At 36.5% G+C, this 18,800-nt stretch overlaps 1 protein-coding gene across 8 annotated transcripts in view; it reads left to right on the top strand.

Annotated features, from left to right (window-relative positions):
- The window catches only part of adam22 (ADAM metallopeptidase domain 22), a 230,863-nt gene that overhangs the window by 168,965 nt on the left and 43,098 nt on the right, over positions 1–18,800 (top strand). For all 8 annotated transcript variants that reach the window (XM_078416827.1, XM_078416844.1, XM_078416837.1 and 5 more), the window contains exons 18-23: positions 864–944; positions 1,960–2,010; positions 2,533–2,596; positions 4,699–4,804; positions 6,748–6,867; positions 8,258–8,426. In XM_078416827.1, the coding sequence (XP_078272953.1) occupies positions 864–944; positions 1,960–2,010; positions 2,533–2,596; positions 4,699–4,804; positions 6,748–6,867; positions 8,258–8,426 (591 nt within the window). The remainder of the gene's footprint in view (positions 1–863; positions 945–1,959; positions 2,011–2,532; positions 2,597–4,698; positions 4,805–6,747; positions 6,868–8,257; positions 8,427–18,800) is intronic.

The following is an 18,800-nucleotide window of genomic DNA, read 5'->3' as shown; positions in this document are numbered from 1 at the left end:
TCTCAGTTTCTTATTAAATCTTTCCCCCCTCACCTTAAAGTTATGTCCTCTGGTTATCGATTCCCCTACTCTGAGCAAGAGACTCTGTGCGTCTACCCGATCTATTCCTCTGATGATTTTATATACCTCTATAAGATCACCCCTCATTCTCCAGCGCTCCAAGGACTAGAGTCCTATCTTGCTCAATTTCTACCCGTAGCTCAGGCCCTCGAGTCCTGGCAACATCCTCGTAAATCTTCTCTGCACCCTTTCCAGCTTGACACCATTGAAATGGATAAATCAGTAAAGAGCTCTGGAACAGTAGAGGAGAAAATTGATGCGGTTGCAAATAATCAAGTTTGCCGTCAAAATGTTAAGTAAATTGATCCCACACATGGGCCTATTAGAAGGAGTAGTGCACCAAGCTGAATGGATGAGTTGGGATTGAAATCAATGGATGGGGATGGGATCAATATTGGGGGGTAGGGTGGTTGTGGTGGTTTGTGCCCAAAGGTAATACGAAGTACCTGCACCGGGGTTACATTGCTGGGTACAGAAGTGCTCAAGATGCTGACTAATTTTTTTTCCTTCTGAGAGTCCCCAATGACAGAAACTCCTCAGAAAAATATAACCTAATTTTCTGGGCAGTGGTATCAAAAAGCATTTGTAAGGAGAATTATATTGTTGCATGCATATCTGACAAGTTAGTGGTGCCTCAGTTCAGTCCAAAATGTTTCACGATCCAATTCCATGCTGGATACTCATTTGGGTAAATCTTTTGTTTCCTGTATAATGACTGGACCACATTGAAATTGTCAGCACTCAGTAAAATGATCCTTATCCAATCAAAATTCAAATATTGACATTTGTTTATACTTTTGCAGTTTGAAAGAAATGGATTTGTATGTCGTGAAACAGTAAATGATTGTGACATTCCTGAAACTTGCACTGGAAATTCTAGTGAGGTGATTTCTTTACACTTATTTAGTGAAATTTCATTGTTAAAAATAAATTAGATTGTTTAAACATGAGCGTACAATTTAATTGTTTGTAAGTTATTTGATTGCTAGTATCCCATAAGGTAATAAATGGAGAAATGTTATTAAAAATTGCGAGTGATTGTATTCTAACATCAATTTTTTGCTTTCACAGTTAAGTCCTTTGTCGCAGGTATCTAATCCCAAAAAAACATGTAACACCAACAATTAGTCAAGTCAGAACAAGAATTTAATTTGCCCTAAACACAAAATTATTTATACTAAATAGTCAATGTGATGCCATGGATTGGTCCATGTTGGTTTATGCTGTTGGTGTAAAACTGTGAGATTTCCATTGTAATGAATAGTGGAGGCATTTTTGATTTTCTAATCCCAACAGTTTTTAAATGGATGAAAAATGTATTCATTGAAAATATGTTGATGCTATCCCACATAATTAGTGCCCGACGTTAAGCATCTCTTTTAGATGCAAATAAAAAATCCGCAACATTCTGCAAGGAACCCGACCTGAACCAACGTTGCCTGCTAGTTCTCGTCTGCTCAGACTATGTACAATAGCCTCCACTCCAGAATACTGGCCCTATCACTCTCCCAGGAACACTCAGAGGGAGATAGACAGAGATAGATAGATTCTTGATCAGTACTGGTGTTAGAGGTTATGGGGAGAAGGCAGGAGAATGGGGTTAGGAGGGAGAGATAGATCAGCCATGATTGCACGGCGGAGTAGACTTGATGGGCCGAATGGCCTAATTCTACTCCTATTCCTTCTGACCTCCTGTCTGATTTTTTTTCATTATTCAGCCTTGCCATGGGAAATCAAATAGGATTGTGAATAAAAATTCATTCAATGGATTCAACAATGTTTGTCGTGTAGGCAAACAGATTACACATTAAATGATGCTATACATAAAACTATTGATTATTCTGTATAGAATACGAAAACATAATTTCTGATTACACTAATAACTTTATTTTATTTTAGTGCCCATCAAACGTACATAAACTAAATGGCTACATCTGTGACAATGATCAGGTAAGCGACAAAAGCAAAATTCTGTTGATGTTGAAGATTGGAAAAAAAATAGAAGGTGCCAGAAATGCTCAGCACTAGGGGCAATCAATGCATTGAAGATGGAGATGCTGTCTGACCCGTTGAGTTACTCCAGCATTTTGTCTCTGCCCTCATCTAATCATACCTTCCAGTACAAGGTCCTTCACAGCTCTTCAAGCAAGTTCCAGTAAGAGCTCATATTGGAACCTAGTACCTGAAAGATGGTGGAGGCAGAAGAATCTTCATGCTTCAATAGGATCTGAATATGTCCTTGAAGAGCTGAGAGGGCCATGGACCCTGTACTGGAAGGTGACTTTAGACATTTTAACCGGCACAAGCTGGATGGGCCCTCTGTGTCATAACATTTCTGTGATTTTCTGAGATGCTGCTTTACCTGATGAGAATTTCTGACACTTACTTCCTTCATAGCAGATAATTAGCAGAGTTTGAGATTTCCTTTGGTGAGGTGGATTGCTCTGTAACATTTTTTGTACTTCCTTACAGGGACGTTGTTATGGAGGGAGATGTAAAACGAGGGAGCGACAATGCAAATATGTCTGGGGAGAAAGTAAGTTGAATGTATAAATTGTATGAAATTTAAATATATTTTGATTCATTCCTCTACCCATATTATATTTCAATTGCAGCTTTGGGCTGAATTATTGCTTGGGAATAAATGTTTTGATTATAAAAAATGTACCTATGGCACCTATTCTGAGCCCCAATCCTGCTCCCGTTGTTTGCACCTGACAAATGCATAGCGACTTCCCCAGATGGGACCAGCCAGACTAAAGAAAGATCTCGGCCCGAAACATCATCAACATTATCCCCAGAGATGCTGTCTGACCCGCTGAGTTACTCCACCTTTTTGTGTCTATCTTCGGTCTAAACCAGCATCTCCAGTTCCTTCCTACACACTTGTAATTGGGTTCTGTTAACATCACCAGAATGAGAGATAAAGAAAGATCTTAGATAGACACAAAATGCTGGAGTAATTCAACGGGCTCGGCAACATCTCTGGTGAGAAGGAATGGCTGACGTTTTGGGTCAAGTCGACTTGGGTCTCGACCCGAAACGTCACCCATTCCTTCTCACCAGAAATGCTGCCTGAGTTACTCCAACATTTTATGTCTATCTTTGGTGTAAACCAGCATCTGCAGTTCTTTCCGACACATAAAGAAAGATCCTTCTGGAATTAGGTAACGATCAGTTCTCCCCGTTGTCCTTAAGAGCTGGTTACAATTTAAGATAGTGGGATACTGATGTGTAAGTCTGATGCCTTAAACGCAAGCCCAACTCTGATGGTGCACTTTGACAGATATCCAGCGTGTTGGCTTGTTACTGTTAGCCAGTGAACTAATGGAAAGTGTTTACGGCCTCAAATTAGTTGAAAGACACATGATAACATACTGTATGCCTCATGGTATTCCTGCTGGGAATCTCTACAAATGGGGTCTAAATAAGACATAGGTGCAGAATTAGGCTATTCGACCCATCAAGTCTGCTCTGCCATTCAACCATGGCCGATCTGTTTTTCCCTCTCAACCCCATTTTCCTGCTTTCTCCACATATCCTTTGACACCCTTACTAATCATGAATCCTCTAAACCGTTCTGTTTTTGATAAGCTTGTCATCCCAGGAATTAACATAACAAACATTCTAAACTGCCTTGAATGCAAGAGTATCTGTCCTGAACTAAGGAGGACATAAATATGGACAATTCTCCACATGTGATCTTTCCTATTTAATCAACTTTTAATATTCCAAATGTGGGGCTTAGGTTTAAGTTTGTTATTGTTACATGTATCAAGGTACAGTGAAAAGTATTGTTTTGCATGCTATCCACACAGATTATATTTAGCATATAAATACAATCAAGTCAAATTCAAGTAGAATTTCAAGTGGAACAAAGGTACAGTGTGCAGAATATAGTTCAGCAAATGATGAGCAGCCATACTACAAGGGCCACATCTTGTTATTTTAAAAATAGCCTGGCCATGAAGGAGAGTTCTAAATTTCCCTGCATCCCCTGAAAGCAATAGAGAAATTAGAATATATCAGTTGAATATTTCCCTCTGTTCGACCAAGCAAGGATTGTGCTTTATAATCTTGAGTGGTATCTCTAACTACTTATCAGAAGAGGCCAGACTGGTCTGCAGAGGTCAGCACTGCTCATGTGCAGATCTTGTTAAATGACCTGACAGCAGAGGTGCTGATTCAGGGAGTTTCCACCACCACCACCTTTGTAACAGCCGGCAATGTAGGGCAACGAATGCTGTCCCCAAATAACCATGAACAATTTATTGCAATTGCAATTTCAGCAGATTTTCAGGGCTGGTGTATACACACCCTCAAATTCCGTTACTAATTCAACAATCACTGTTTCTTTAGTTTTCCTGAATCCCTTCACATCTTTGTGATCATTTAGCATAGATCTGTTGCAAAGTTGCTCAATGAATAGGTCATTGTAGAAGGGTCTTGACCCGAAACATCACCCATTCCTTCTCTCCAGACACCTGCCCCGCTGAGTTACTCCAGCATTTTTGTCTATCTTAGGTCATTTTACAAATAGTTGTCCTTCTCTGACATCCACTAAACAATGTTGGCAGTTTTTATTCATCGTTTGTGGTACATTTGTCAGCAATTAACAGAAATATATTTGTTTTTTAGAAGCAAGAGCTGCGGACCAATTATGTTACGAGAAACTTAACATTGAAGGGACTGAAAAAGGAAACTGTGGCAAAGACAAAGGCACTTGGATTCAATGCAATAAACAGTAAACAGATATTCAATTAATATTACTTTTCATGTAATAGACATTTCATGTAATAGATATAATAGACATTTATATAATGGACTGTTAGCTGGTTATCACTCCTCAAACCATTGAACAAAGCCAATCGACAAGACCAAAATCAGATAAATTATGTCGATGTTTGTTAATTAAGCATTTATATTGAAGTAAAGGCTTGAGTAAATTTACTCAAGTAAATTTTGAGTTTTAATTACATTTTAACATTTATTCAAATTATCCAAATCGAAAATACTGCAGATGCTTGAAATATGAAATACAAACAGAACAGATTAACAGTTCATCAACCTGAATGATAAATCTTTCTCTCCCCAATTGTGCTGCTTGAACAGTTGAGTATTACCACGTTATCTGTCTTTGTTAGATTCTCAAAGATTTTGCATTAAATTCCCAGCATAACATTCATGGGCAGCACAGTGGCGCAGCGGTAAAGTTGCATGAACCACGATTCACAACGTTGAATTTCTGGATACCTTAAGATAAAAAGTTGAATATTGGACCAAAAAGTTCATTTTAAAACAACATGGTTACATAATCACAACTAGATTTATCCTAGCTCTAAAGAGCTGTGCTATGAAAAGCTGTTTGATGCATTAATATATTCAGAATAATCTGCCTTGCTTTACATCCAATAATGTACTTTTGAAGCACAGGAAGAGTCATAGCAACCAAAATGAAAACACAACCAATTCCTACTAATACGATATCATAGTGGCATGATGTTAGTTAAAAATCAAGCTAAATATGGGCCAGGGCATGGTGAAGAATTCTCCTATTCTTCTTTAAAATAGTGCCATGTGATTTTTACACCCACCTCATAGGGCACATGGGGCTTCACTTTATTTTTCATGTAAATAAAATTCTCTGAGGGTATTGTCCCAAAATTCCAGTCTAGGCTTGTACTCAAGTCACTGAAGTGGATCTTGAAACCACAATTTGCTGATTGAGTGGTGAAGCTACCCAATGGGCCACATCAAAACAGAACAGAAAAAAATGATAAAAATTATTCAAGGCTGTTATCTATTTCTCAAATGTCAAATAACTCCTGCAGTCTCAACCCCCTCCCCCCCACTTTCTCCCTCCCCCATCGCCACCCTAGTTGTCCTACCAGTTCCACTGTTCGTATCCTTGTATCCCTGCCGTTAGCACATCTTCCCCAGCTAACAATGGGTCGTAATGGACTCCAACCTTCCTGAGGTCATCTGTTGCCGGCCATGTTTTGGCCTGGCCTTCTCTATCTTTCAGACTGAAGAGGGGTGCCAACCCCAAAAGTCACCTGTTCCTTTTCTCCAGAGATGCTATTTTATCAATATTTTATCAATATCAATATTTTGGTACAGTAAGATTCCACATGAGGAATGAGTGAGGTGTCCAATCAATATTTCTCAAATTTAAATTCCTGGCCCTGGAATATTTCACACTTTGACTTCCCCTTTGACTTTATTACTGACATATCTGTTGAAGAACTTCCATTCTGTGTTAGATACAGCACAAATTAAATGTTTGGTGATGTATAAATGAACCAAATAAAAAGTATTTTTACAAATATGATATTAAAAATGTTCCCTTCATAACTTAACTAATTAATTTTATTATTTTAACTAATGTAGTAGATTGAGAATTTTAATATGGTTTAATATTCAAATTTTAACTACATTGCATACAAAGTAAATTCATTGTTATGTGCTCTGTAACCCAATATGTCAACCTGGTTGACATTGGCAAGGTGGGTCAAAGGGCCTGTTTCCATGCGATACAGCTCTCCAACTCTAAAGAAAATTAAATTTAAAAAACACAGATAAACAAATATGAAAAGTGCAATGATCAGATTGGTTGTTTGAGCAATTGGAAATGAAAAATATATCTTGCCTCTTGCTCAAGTTTGAGTCTGCTTCTTCTTTTACCAGAGATGTGCTTTGCGGTTACCTGCTGTGTGCTGATACGTCCAATGTGCCAAGATTAGGGGAACTGTGGGGCGACGTGACAATGACTTCAATCTTACAGAAACACAAGCACATCAACTGCAGGTAATTTATTATGTCTCTGATGCACAAACTAAAAAATAAGCAAATGGAGAAGTTTCATCTTTGTGACTCAGTCTGAAAAAAGGGTCTCAACCCAAAATATCACCCATTCCTCCCCTCCAGAGATGCTGCCTGACCCGCTGAGTGACTCCAGCATTTTGTGTCTAACAGCAGTCACAGCTTAATTTCAGCAAGAAAAGATAAGATGGGGAGGGTAGTCACAACTAATGTTCTGACCCACCAAAAGCACATGAAATTCCTTCCTTAAATTAATTTAAGCCATCAGTAAAGATGAGTGATATCGGTTGCCAATAACTTTCTAGTGAAATCAAACTATTACTTATGATTTATTTATTTAATTGCTTCAATCGAATCCATTGTCAACTTTGATTGGGCAAAGCAATTGGTATCGTGATATTAGGTTAATTAAATATCTATGGAATCTTTTAATTTCTATTTCAGTTCAATTATTTGATTTTGTTTATGGATGTCAATAAATTTAAATTTTTTAAATTATTTTTCACTGAAACTTAACTCCTTTCAATTTTATAAACTGCAAAGTCCAGAGAGTACAGCATCCAGGTGTGAAGAGCCTGCTCCTGTGTTAGATGCTCTAAAAATAATTAATGCAACCAAATGTTTTTGAAGATTTAAAAATTGGAAGGAGGATCCTATTAGCTTCACAGCTATCATTTAAAAAAAACCCATTATATTCTTTAATTCCTTTTTTTGCAGAGAAATAGAGTTGTGTTTAATGCTCTTCTCACTTCAGCTGGATTCTCTGGTAACTCATTGCACAAACAATTCTATTATACTTCAATAAAAAATGTTTGCCTTGTTCACTTGTTTCCTGACATTTGAAGCCTTCAATTAATCATTCCCTTCATAAACTTGGAAGCATCAATTGTATTGGAGGTGGAACAGACGTTATTTAAGTCAAGAACTTTGAACATCTGTTCAGAGCACTGAACTTCAAAGAAAATGGATTTTGGAAGTCCAGTAGAAGTCCACTATCACTGATAGTTATGGCAAATTTAGGGCTACCAAATAGGGATGAATTTGTGGACAATGTTTTACTCCTTGGTTGAAATCTCACTGCATTTTTTTGTGTTACGTCAAATGCACATAGCAGTTGTTGGAATTATGTACGTTATAATTCAAAAGTGTTGGGGTTATTGACTTATTGAATTATTTTTGTATATTACATGTTCACAATATATATTGTGCTTACAAGTCCATTACGTTGCTACAAGTAAGAATTTCATTGTTTCATGTTGGTACATATGACAACTAAACACTCTTAACATTCTTGACACTCTTGAAAAGTGTCAAAAATAGTTTCAAGAAGCGTCAATCTCTTAGTGTTTTTTACTTTGGTCTCTTATCTTTCCAGTGGTGCCCATGTCATATTAGATGAAGAAACGGATCTGGGATATGTGCAAGATGGAACTCCATGTGGACAGGACAGAATGTGTATCACTCGCAAGTGTCTGCCTGTGAAAGCATTTAATTTTAGTACCTGCCCCGGCACTAGTGGTGCAAAAAGATGTTCAGGACATGGGGTAGGTCAATAAAATATTTCAATTATTTAATGTAAAAACAAGCAACTGGAGATGCTGCTTTACCAAAAAAGGCACAAAGTGATGGAGTAGCTCAGTGGGTTAGGTAACATCTGTGGAGAGGAGAACAGGGATAGACAACATTTCAGATTGGGACCTTTCCTGAGACTGATTAAAGTAAAGGGGGAGAAAGTTGGAAGAGAGATGGGGACGGGATAAAGCCTGGCAAGGTGGATACCGGTATGGGGGGTTTTGATTGAAAGATGGTTGGACAAAGGCCAGAGATGAAAAGACAGAGATAGAAGAGGCTTGACATGATAAGCCAGAAGTTGGAATATAGGTGGAAGGGGACATTGTGGGGGGAGGGGAGGAAGGAAGAAAAGGGGACACATCCAAGCGGACACAGGGAAGAAAGAGGGAGCAAGAATGGTAGGAGGTTTGTTTGAAGGTTAGAATTCAGTGTTCACTCAGAGTTTGTGGCAATCTCTGTTGTTTAAAGGCGTGACTATATACAGTTTGCAAACGTGGAGAGATCAAACCACTGAATTTTTTATAAAATTCATTATTTAAGCCATCAGGGCCAGGAGTCTTCCCATTTTTAATGGATTTAATAGTCTCTTCAACGTCTTTCATAGTTATTTCTGCGCCCAGTAAATTTCTATCACTCACATTCAAACCAGGAAGGTTACATTCCTGCAAAAACTTTTGCATCTGCGCAGAAGTATCTGTTATTTTTGATGAATATAATGACTGATAAAATTGCAAAAATCTCTGATTAATATCCTTAGGTAGTTTAAGCAAATCTCCATTTTCTGATCTAATTTTATGAATTGTAGAATCATCTTCTAATTTACGGAGTTGACGTGCTAGCAATTTCTGTGGTTTATCTCCAAATTCAAAATGTTTTTGTTTAGTATATTGAAAAAGCCTTAAAATATGAGCTGAAAGGATATAATTTAACTTATATTTGAGAACTGCAATTTTATTATGTATTTCAATAGAGGGAGCGATGGCATTTGTTATGTCTAACTGTCTTATCTGACTTTCCAGGTCATTCTGTTCAGCTCGGTTCTTCTTGTTTTGAGACCCTTGAAAAGCAATAATACATCCTCTCACAAACGCTTTAAATGTTTCCCAAAGCAGGGACGCAGGTGTTTCAGGAAGGTCATTTGCGTTAAAAAAAATCTCAAATTGCGATTTAAGATAGTCATAACATGCTTTTTCATTTAAGATTTGCGGATTAAATCTCCAATTAGTCTGTTTCCCCGTTACTCCTTGGAGTTTTACCCTAAATGTTAAAGGGGCATGATCGGATATAATAATATTATGATATTTTGAATTATACGTATAAGGAATAAGTTTGGAGTCCACCAAGAAATAATCAATTCTTGAATAAGTTTTATGCACAGGTGAATAAAATGAATACTCTCGGCCTGAAGGATTATCAATCCTCCAAACATCTTTTATATTTGCACTATTTATATAAGAGTTTAATAATTCACACGACTTGGATTTTGTTTTCCTTTGAGTTGAAGATCTATCCAAATAAGGATCTAATGTACAATTTAAATCTCCTCCAATTATCAAGTTATATTGTCCAAATTCTGGAATGGTATTAAATATTTTTTAAAAAAATAACGGATTATCAAAATTTGGTGCGTAGACATTCACCAATATCAATTTTGTAGAATATAGTTCTCCCACTAATATAACATATCTACCTTCAGTGTCGACTATAGAGGAAGTATTTATAAATGGTATACCCTTACGAATTAAAATAGCAACACCTCTTGATTTAAAGGGAAACGATGAGTGAAATACTTTATCAATCCATTTGCCTTTCAGTCTATTATGTGCTACATTTTTTAGATGAGTTTCCTGAAGGAACATTATGTCTGCATCAATAGATTTTAAATGTGAAAGTACTTTACCTCTTTTAATTGGTTCATTAACACCCTTGACATTCCAACTACAAAATGTAATACCTTTAACCCCTGTTTTCCTAATAGAATCTTGCATCTTAACCGATAAATGGTCTATAATAAAGCAAATGGTCTGGCACCCGGACTACAACATTTTTCTTGAATGAGGGGTGGATGATCTTTTGTACAGCGTAGAGTGTCTCTCGGAAATATCTCCCAAAAGTATATAATTTCTGAAAAATGACATGATAATAAAAGTTAAATCTAAAAAAAAAATCAATATATAAAAGGTTAAAAGAGTGCAGGAAAAAAGAAGAGACAACTAAAACTACAACTACAATTAGTGCAGTTAGTGTTAGCCACCCTAAGGTGGCAAAAAATCTAAGGACTTCAGTGAGATGTAAAAAAAAATTAATACTAGCTCCATTTTTTAACACAGTTATTGTTTTTTTTGTTGTTTTTTTAAAAAAGAGAGATAAACGGGGCAGGCCCGAAACTAATTAGTCTATAATAAATCGATTTTTCTATCTAAAGTGTATTAATTAAGTATTCAAAGTAAGGTTTACATAAATCAAATATTACTTATACTTCTTATTAGTAATGATTAATAAGAATATATATGTTTTTTAATTAATAATTATTAGTTACGGTTAATATACGTATAGTATATACACTAAACTTAAATCTTTGAATTTTAATATTTTTAAAGTCCAATTAGATGTCTGCCAATTAAGATAGCCGTGAAATCATAATCAAGCCTTCAGCGACCTTTCGATCTCCCGAGCAAATTCCAGTGCTTTATTATGGTCAGTAAAAAAGGATTCATTTTGATTGTAGGTCACTCGGAGTTTTGCTGGATACAACATACCAAATCTGAGCGCTGGGATCTTCTTGAGAATAGATCTTGTCTCATTAAACAGTGCTCTTTTCTTAACCACCTCAAAGGGGTAATCTCTGAAGATGCGAATCTCATCGCCTCGGAATGATAAAGCTCTGTTACTAGCAATTCTTGACAGCATATCTTCTAAAACGTGAGCATTATGCACCCTCAGAATCAAATGTCAACAATAATCCTCATTCCTAAAAAAGATAAGGATTCTGAAGACCCTGGTTCGTATAGGGCGATAGCTCTTTTAAATACTGATCAGAAGATATTAGCGAAAATCTTAGCTCAGAGATTAAGTCTAGTTATAGACAAATTGATACACCCCGATCAATCAGGCTTTATAGCCAAACGATATTCATTTTTCAACTTGAGACGCTTGTTTAATATAATTTATTCAAATAGACTATTAAATGAAGATTTAGCAATCATCTCGCTAGATGCTGAAAAAGCATTTGATCAAGTAGAATGGCCCTATCTTTTCTCAGTGATGGAAAAATTTCAACTAGGTGAAAATTTTTGTGCATGGGTGAAACTTTTATATACATCCCCAACAGCTAGAATATTAACTAATCAAATGCTGTCATCTAAATTTCATTTAGCTAGGGGTTGTAGACAAGGATGTCCACTATCACCATTTTTATTTGCCCTTATTATAGAACCACTTGCTGAGAGTATTAGATCAAATTCAGATATTTATGGCTACAACACTAAACATACAACCAATAAAATTTCTTTATATGCGGATGATGTATTAATATATATTACAAAGCCAGAAATTAGCATTCCGAATTTATTAAATCTCATAACTCAATTTGGTTCATTTTCAGGTTATAGAATTAACTGGTATAAAAGTGAAATTATGCCAATAATGGAGCATAATCCGGCCATACTTCAACAATTTCCTTTTAAAATTGCCTATGAAAAGTTTAAATATCTTGGAATTTACGTGACTAGGAAATATACTTCTTTATTTAAATCAAATTTTCCTCCTTTACTTGCTAAATTACACAGAAATATCCAATTTTGGAAAACACTTCCTATATCATTAGTTGGTCGTAGTAATGCTATAAAGATGATCTTTCTTCCACAGCTACTATACTTATTTCAAGCAATTCCGATCTACCTTCCAAAAAAGTTTTTTTTTAAAATTGATTCAATTGTTACTAATTTTATTTGGGACTACAAGACTCATAGAATAAATAAAAGACACTTATGTAAGTCTAAAATTAATGGAGGAATTGCTTTACCTAACTTTTTATTTTATTATTGGGCGGTTAATATTAAAAATATAACCTGCTGGTTGGATGATTCTGATCAACAACCGGATTGGTTAAAGATGGAGAAAGAGGATTGTTTACCATTCGATATTGGTGCAATCCTCTTAGCTCCAATAAATTTAAATAAAGAAACATATGGAGATAATCCCATTATACATAGTGTTATCCGTACCTGGAAACAATTAAAGCTTACGTTAAAATTGAGTAAATTATCTGTTTTCCTTCCTATTGCGAATAATCCTTCTTTTAAACCGTCTGTCTTAGATAGAGGCTTTGCTCAATGGAAAAGTTATGGAATCAAAAGGGTGGGAGATCTTTATCATAAGGGAACTTTTCTTTCGTTTCAGGAATTACAGCAGAAGTACGGATTACATGTTAATAATTATTTTAGATATTTAAAACTTAGAGATTATGTAAAATCACACATGCAAGAATATAAGTTTAGAGGTCCAGAAACACTTGATGTATGCCTGAATCGACATTATAACTCAAATAAATTAATATCTTTTATTTACAATATTCTCCTTGACATTGACATTCCGTCATCAGAATCTTATAGACGAGCATGGGAGGACGAATTGAATCAATTTATAATGCAAGATATATGGGATGAAAGTTTACAACATATACATCAATGTTCATTGAATACTAGACATTCCTTAATACAATTTAAAATAATACATAGATTACATTATTCGAAGACGAAATTAAATAGGATTTTTCCTAGTATCTCTCCTATGTGTGATAAATGTCAATTTCAAGAAGCTAATTTAACTCATATTTTCGTAACTTGTATAAAAATGCAAAACTTCTGGTTGGAGCTTTTTAAAATAGTTTCTAAAGTTATTAATAAAAAATTAGATATGGACCCAAAATTAATTATATTAGGATTATCAGAACATACTACAAATTTTACAGTAAGTCAGGTACATTTTCTTGATTACAGTCTAATAACTGCGAAAAAACTAATACTTAAATTTTGGAAAAAACCAATAACCCCCACAATTAAAATGTGGACTATGGAAATGACAGAGACCCTGCATTTGGAAAAAATAAGGTTTGCCTTAATCGACAAACCTGAGTTATTTTTAAAAATATGGTCTCCATTTATTGAATTTTTAGAAAAGTAAATGGGTTTGGCACAGGACTAAAATAAAAAAAAATTAAATAAAAAGTTGAAACTTGAGTTGGGGGTTGGATGTACAGCTGTGGTTTTTGTCTCCCGGATCTACTCCCGTTAATTTTTATTGTTAGATCCTTTTTTTTTTTAACCCTCTTACTCTCTCTCCCCAAGTTTATAGTTTTATATTTTTATTTTTACTTTCTCTCTTCAAAATTTTAAAAATTGAAGCTATGTAAGAACTTTGTAACAAATGTGTTTTTTCTTATTTCGATTTGTACATATGCTTTTCAAAAATAAAATATTAAAAAAAAAGAATTCAGTGTTCACACAATTGGGTTGTAAGTAACCCAAGCAGAATATGAAGTGCTGTTCCTTCTGTTCTCCCCCCTTTATTTCCCACTCTCTTCGCTGAGCCCCACCTGGATATACATCCATCTCCCCCCCCCCATCCTTCCCGTTCCCTGCCATCTATACTTCTTCCATTGGCTTAATATTTCATGCCTCTTCTATCCTTATCCCCTTAACTCACTCTTTTTCAACACTGACCTTTGTTCATCTATTTGCCCCCCCCACACCTCCCGTTACCCGTATCCACCCATCACTTGCCAGGCTTTGGCCCATCCCCATCTCTCTTTCATCTTTCATCTCCCCTCCCCCCCCTGCTATAAACATGTCATTTTACTATTTTACTATAAACAGACTGAAGAAGGGTCCCAACCTGAAACATCACCTATCCATGTTCTCCAGAGATGACCCGCTAAGTTACTCCAACATTTTGTGTCTTTTTCAATCATTTAATAGTTGGTGGCTGTGCTGGAAATTGAGTAACTTGCTTTGCTGTTAACACTAGTTCAAAATTTATCCAGTCTTCTCAATGTCATTTTTATCCTATCTGCTGTCAGTTATTTCCACATTGGAATTAAACAGTTTATCTCAGGAGACCAGTTTATCTCAGGAGACCAATCATGTTTTGATTATTCAAATGGTGTATTGTTATATTGTTAGCAGCCTATTTAATATAATTTTTTTTTTTTTAAATAGACCTTCTAATAATTCCAAATTCCTTGTCATTAACTTGTTCATCTGTTAAAAATTAAATGGCAATCTACAATACAAATATGGTATGTATATTGCATCTATGATCACCATGTCTTCATTCATGATTTGTTACAGGATGATCATTCAAGACTCTGTTTGATGACACTCCTTGCTGTCTTGATATGCGAACATTGGTAGCCCAGGAAAATAGCACATAAAATCTGCAGGGAGGGAACCATAAAGTTTAAATTTAGCAAATGCTTAACTCTGAATATGATACTGTCATTTTTTTAAAAATTGGACAACATGCCTGTTTTAGTTTGGGTATATTATCTGTCTGTACACATTTGTTTATTTATTTCCTTTGTGTAATTTTGATTCTATTTTGTGAATATACAAGAAACTAATTGAAAGAAATGGTTTGTTATCAGTGTTAAAACTACAGACATTGCCTTAATCTCCTAACGTGTTCATCTAAACAGTGTCCCTATGCCAAAATAAACTTACGGAATAAATGTTTTTAATTTTTTTATGCTTTGTACATAGGACTGTGTACAATTATACAATAATCATGAATGCACCCTTGCTCACTCGCTGATCCTAGAAAATATATTCAGAAATAATTGCGCTTCCCATTTTGTTGATTGATGATTCGATTATGAGACAAAAGGATTACTTTGAATATGCATATCTGCGACAATGCAAATTTAAAAAAATTATTGCTTGCACTGAATTTATAAAGATAATGTAGTAACAAGTAGGATGTTATTTGCAGTGACTCATAGTAAATAACTCATGAATGACTAATTAATGTATGCACGAGAAAAGATTTATAAATTGGCTTGCTTTTCAGTGGTGATGATTTATTGTGCTAGAGCATGCAGCAGAGTTTGAAGGAACTAATGATACATGTGTACCCCATGATCAACTGTGAAGCATTGTATTTTCAGTGGCTTACTGTGAAGCATTGTATTTTCAGTGGCTTACGTTATATTTGTGCTACAAGTGCTGTATCAAAAAATGCTGCATGAACAGAAAAATTATATTTCAGATCAGACGGCCACAAATATATCATATGCTTTGATACTTCCAATGCATGTGTTTACATGTATTTTTCAAGTGCTAGATTTTGTCCATGATCTTGATAATATTTTGATTTAATTCGAATTAGTTCTTTGTCATAGACGCAAAGTTTCCTGAAAGTGGCGCCACAGGTAGATAGGGTGGTGAAGAAGGCTTTTGGCATGCTGACCGTTGTTAGTCAAGGAATTGAGTCCAGAAGTGGGGACATTATGTTGATGTTGTACGAGACATTGTTGAGGCCGCACTTGGAATACAGGTATTGTGATCAGTTTAGGTCAACCTGCAATAGGAAATATGCCATTAAGCTGTAAAGAGTGCAAAAAGAGTACAAGGATGTTGCCACGTGCCAGGTCAAAAGGCTTGAGCTATACGGAGAGAATGGGCAGGCTCAGACTTTATTTCTTGAAGTGCAGGAGACTGAATGGTGAACTGATAGTGGTGTATAAAAGAAGAGAATAGATAGGGTGATCAATGAACAGTACTGAGTGTGATTTGGGGCAGAGATGTTGGAGCTTGGCTAACATCAATTCTAAGGTCCATAGAATATACTATTTGTAATGGTATTGATTTATTATTGTCACAATGCAAAACATTGTTTTGTGACTTGGTACACGTGACAATAATAACATTGTTTTGCATGCTACAAGGGCAAATCATACCATGTATGCCTGCATCAGGCAGAGTAAATGAAAAAATAAACAGAGGGCAGAAGGTTACAACTGCAAAGAAAGTTCAGATAAAGTGTAAGGACTGCAACAATTTAAATCGGGAGATCGGGAATTCATTCATAGCACATGAGAGATCTGTTCAAGAGTCTAATAAAATTGAGGAAAAAGCTGTTCTAGAATCTTATGATTTCATGCTTTTGTATCTTGTGAAGAATGGGAGAAGAGAGTATGGGGATGTGAGTGGTCCTTGATTAAGTCTGAAGGCAGCATGAGGTGTGGTTGGAGTCGATGGGGTAAGGGGAGTCTAGTGTGTGTGATGGCTGGACTGCCTTCACAAATCTCTGCAATTTCTTGAAGTCTTGGGCTGAGCAATTGCCATACCAAGCTGTGATGCATCTAGTTAGGATGCTGTTGCTTTCAACAGTGCATCTGTAGACATTAGTAAGAGTCATTGAGAATATGCTGAATTTCTGTAGTCTTCTGAAGAAATAGAGGCATTGTTGTGCTTTCATCGCCATGGCATCATTGTGGTGAACCTGAACAAATTGTTGGTGATATTTACACCTAGAAACTTGAACCTGTAGATCATTTCCACTTCAACACCATTGATTCAGACTGGGACCTCTGCTCCACTCCGCTTCCTGAGCTGCTCCTTTATTTTGCCAACAATGAGGGATAGGTATAGTCTCGACACCATGTTACTAAGCCCTCTATTTCCTTCCTGTATTCTGCCTTGTCCTCCTGGTGGCGTCATCTGCAAATCTGTAAATTGAGTTAGAGCAGAATTTGGCCACACTGTTGTGATTGTATAGGGAATTCAGTCAGGGACTGAGAACACATCCTTGCAGGGCACTGGTGTTGAGAATTATGATGGACAATATTTTGTCACCAATCGATACTAATTGTGGTCCATGGTTCAAGAAATCAAGGATCCAGTTTTGGAGGGGTGTGCTGAGACCTAGATCCAGGTTTTAGGAGGCAAAGCAGGTGGGGGTTGGAAAATATCAGACCAGCAGTAACAAATGCAGGGGAAAGATTTGGTATTCTTTGATGAAATCTCTCCTCATGTTTGGCTACTATTTTCAGACTGTGACTGCTGAATCTGGATTCCTCAGATAGATGAAATATCCTCCTCATACTGAACAATGTTATATGATTCACTGTACCCTCCTCTTTTAAACTCCAAAGAATAGAGGCCTTGCCCATTTAATCACTCCTACATGACAGATGGCCTTTTCAGGAACGCGTTTGGTGATTTTTAGTTGTGGCACGGTATTTCAAGTGTATTATTGTGGTTAGAGGCACTTTTTTCTTGTACTCAAATCCTCTTGCAATAATGGCCAACAGACCATTTACCTTTTTTTCTCCCCCCACTACAATCAGCCTGAAGAACCCAAATCGTCACCTTTCCAAATTGTCCGTAGACGCTGCCTGCACTTTGTCTTTTTTTGTAAACCAGCATTTGCAGTTCCTTGTGTCAACTCCATGCTATTTGTTTTCCTCTTTCTAAACAACCTCCTGCACACGTATCTTAGCTTTCAGTGACTTGTGGACAAAGATATCTGATTGCCTTGAACATCTCTACATCTCTAATCATTTAAGAAACCCTAAGTAAATTTGCCACCTTGTCTCATTTGGTCTTCTTGTGACTCCAAACCATAAAAATGGGTAAGTAGTGCGAGGAGCTTTAGAGAGAGTCCCACAGCAAGGGAAATGAGCAGGAAGTGGTGCTGGCAGCTAAGACTTGCTCAGACTACACTTGAAATACAGTGTACCATTCCAGATCTTCCTCCTTTTCCTATGGAGTCCACAATTGATTGCAAACAATTAAATCATAGCAACTCACACGGAAAATGCTTTGAATACAATACAATATAATACAATATATCTTTATTGTCATTGTACAGGAGTACAACGAGATTGGGAATGCGCCTCCCATACGATGCAATAATTTAGTTAGTTTAAACAATAGCAACCCAACGAAACAAATTGTAACAGTTTTAAGACAGAATAAAGTGCAAGTAGATCTGTGCCGGATCACTGTGCGATGTGACCATCTGGCTCAGCAGGACCGGTTCATAGCAGCTATGGCCCTGGGGATGAAGCTGTTCCTGAGTCTGGAGGTGCGGGCGTAGAAGGCCTTATATCGTCTGCCCGATGGAAGGAGTTCAAACAGACTGTTGCAGGGGTGTGAAGAGTCTTTGTGGATGCTGGTGGCTTTTCTGAGGCATCGTGTGTTGTAGATGCCCTCCAAGTCTGGTAGCTGTGTTCCGATGGTCCTCTGAGCTCTATGGACTACCCGCTGAAGAGCTTTCCTTTCTGCCTCCGTGCAGCTGATGTAGTGTTGTAGTTGAAAAACTAGTGCTAGAATTTTTCAGTT

The sequence above is a fragment of the Rhinoraja longicauda genome, chromosome 2 (genome assembly GCF_053455715.1).
Source record: "Rhinoraja longicauda isolate Sanriku21f chromosome 2, sRhiLon1.1, whole genome shotgun sequence".
Classification (NCBI taxonomy): domain Eukaryota; kingdom Metazoa; phylum Chordata; class Chondrichthyes; order Rajiformes; family Arhynchobatidae; genus Rhinoraja; species Rhinoraja longicauda.
The sequence above is the reverse complement of the archived record's forward strand: the minus strand, read 5'-3'. Positions and strand labels throughout refer to the sequence as shown.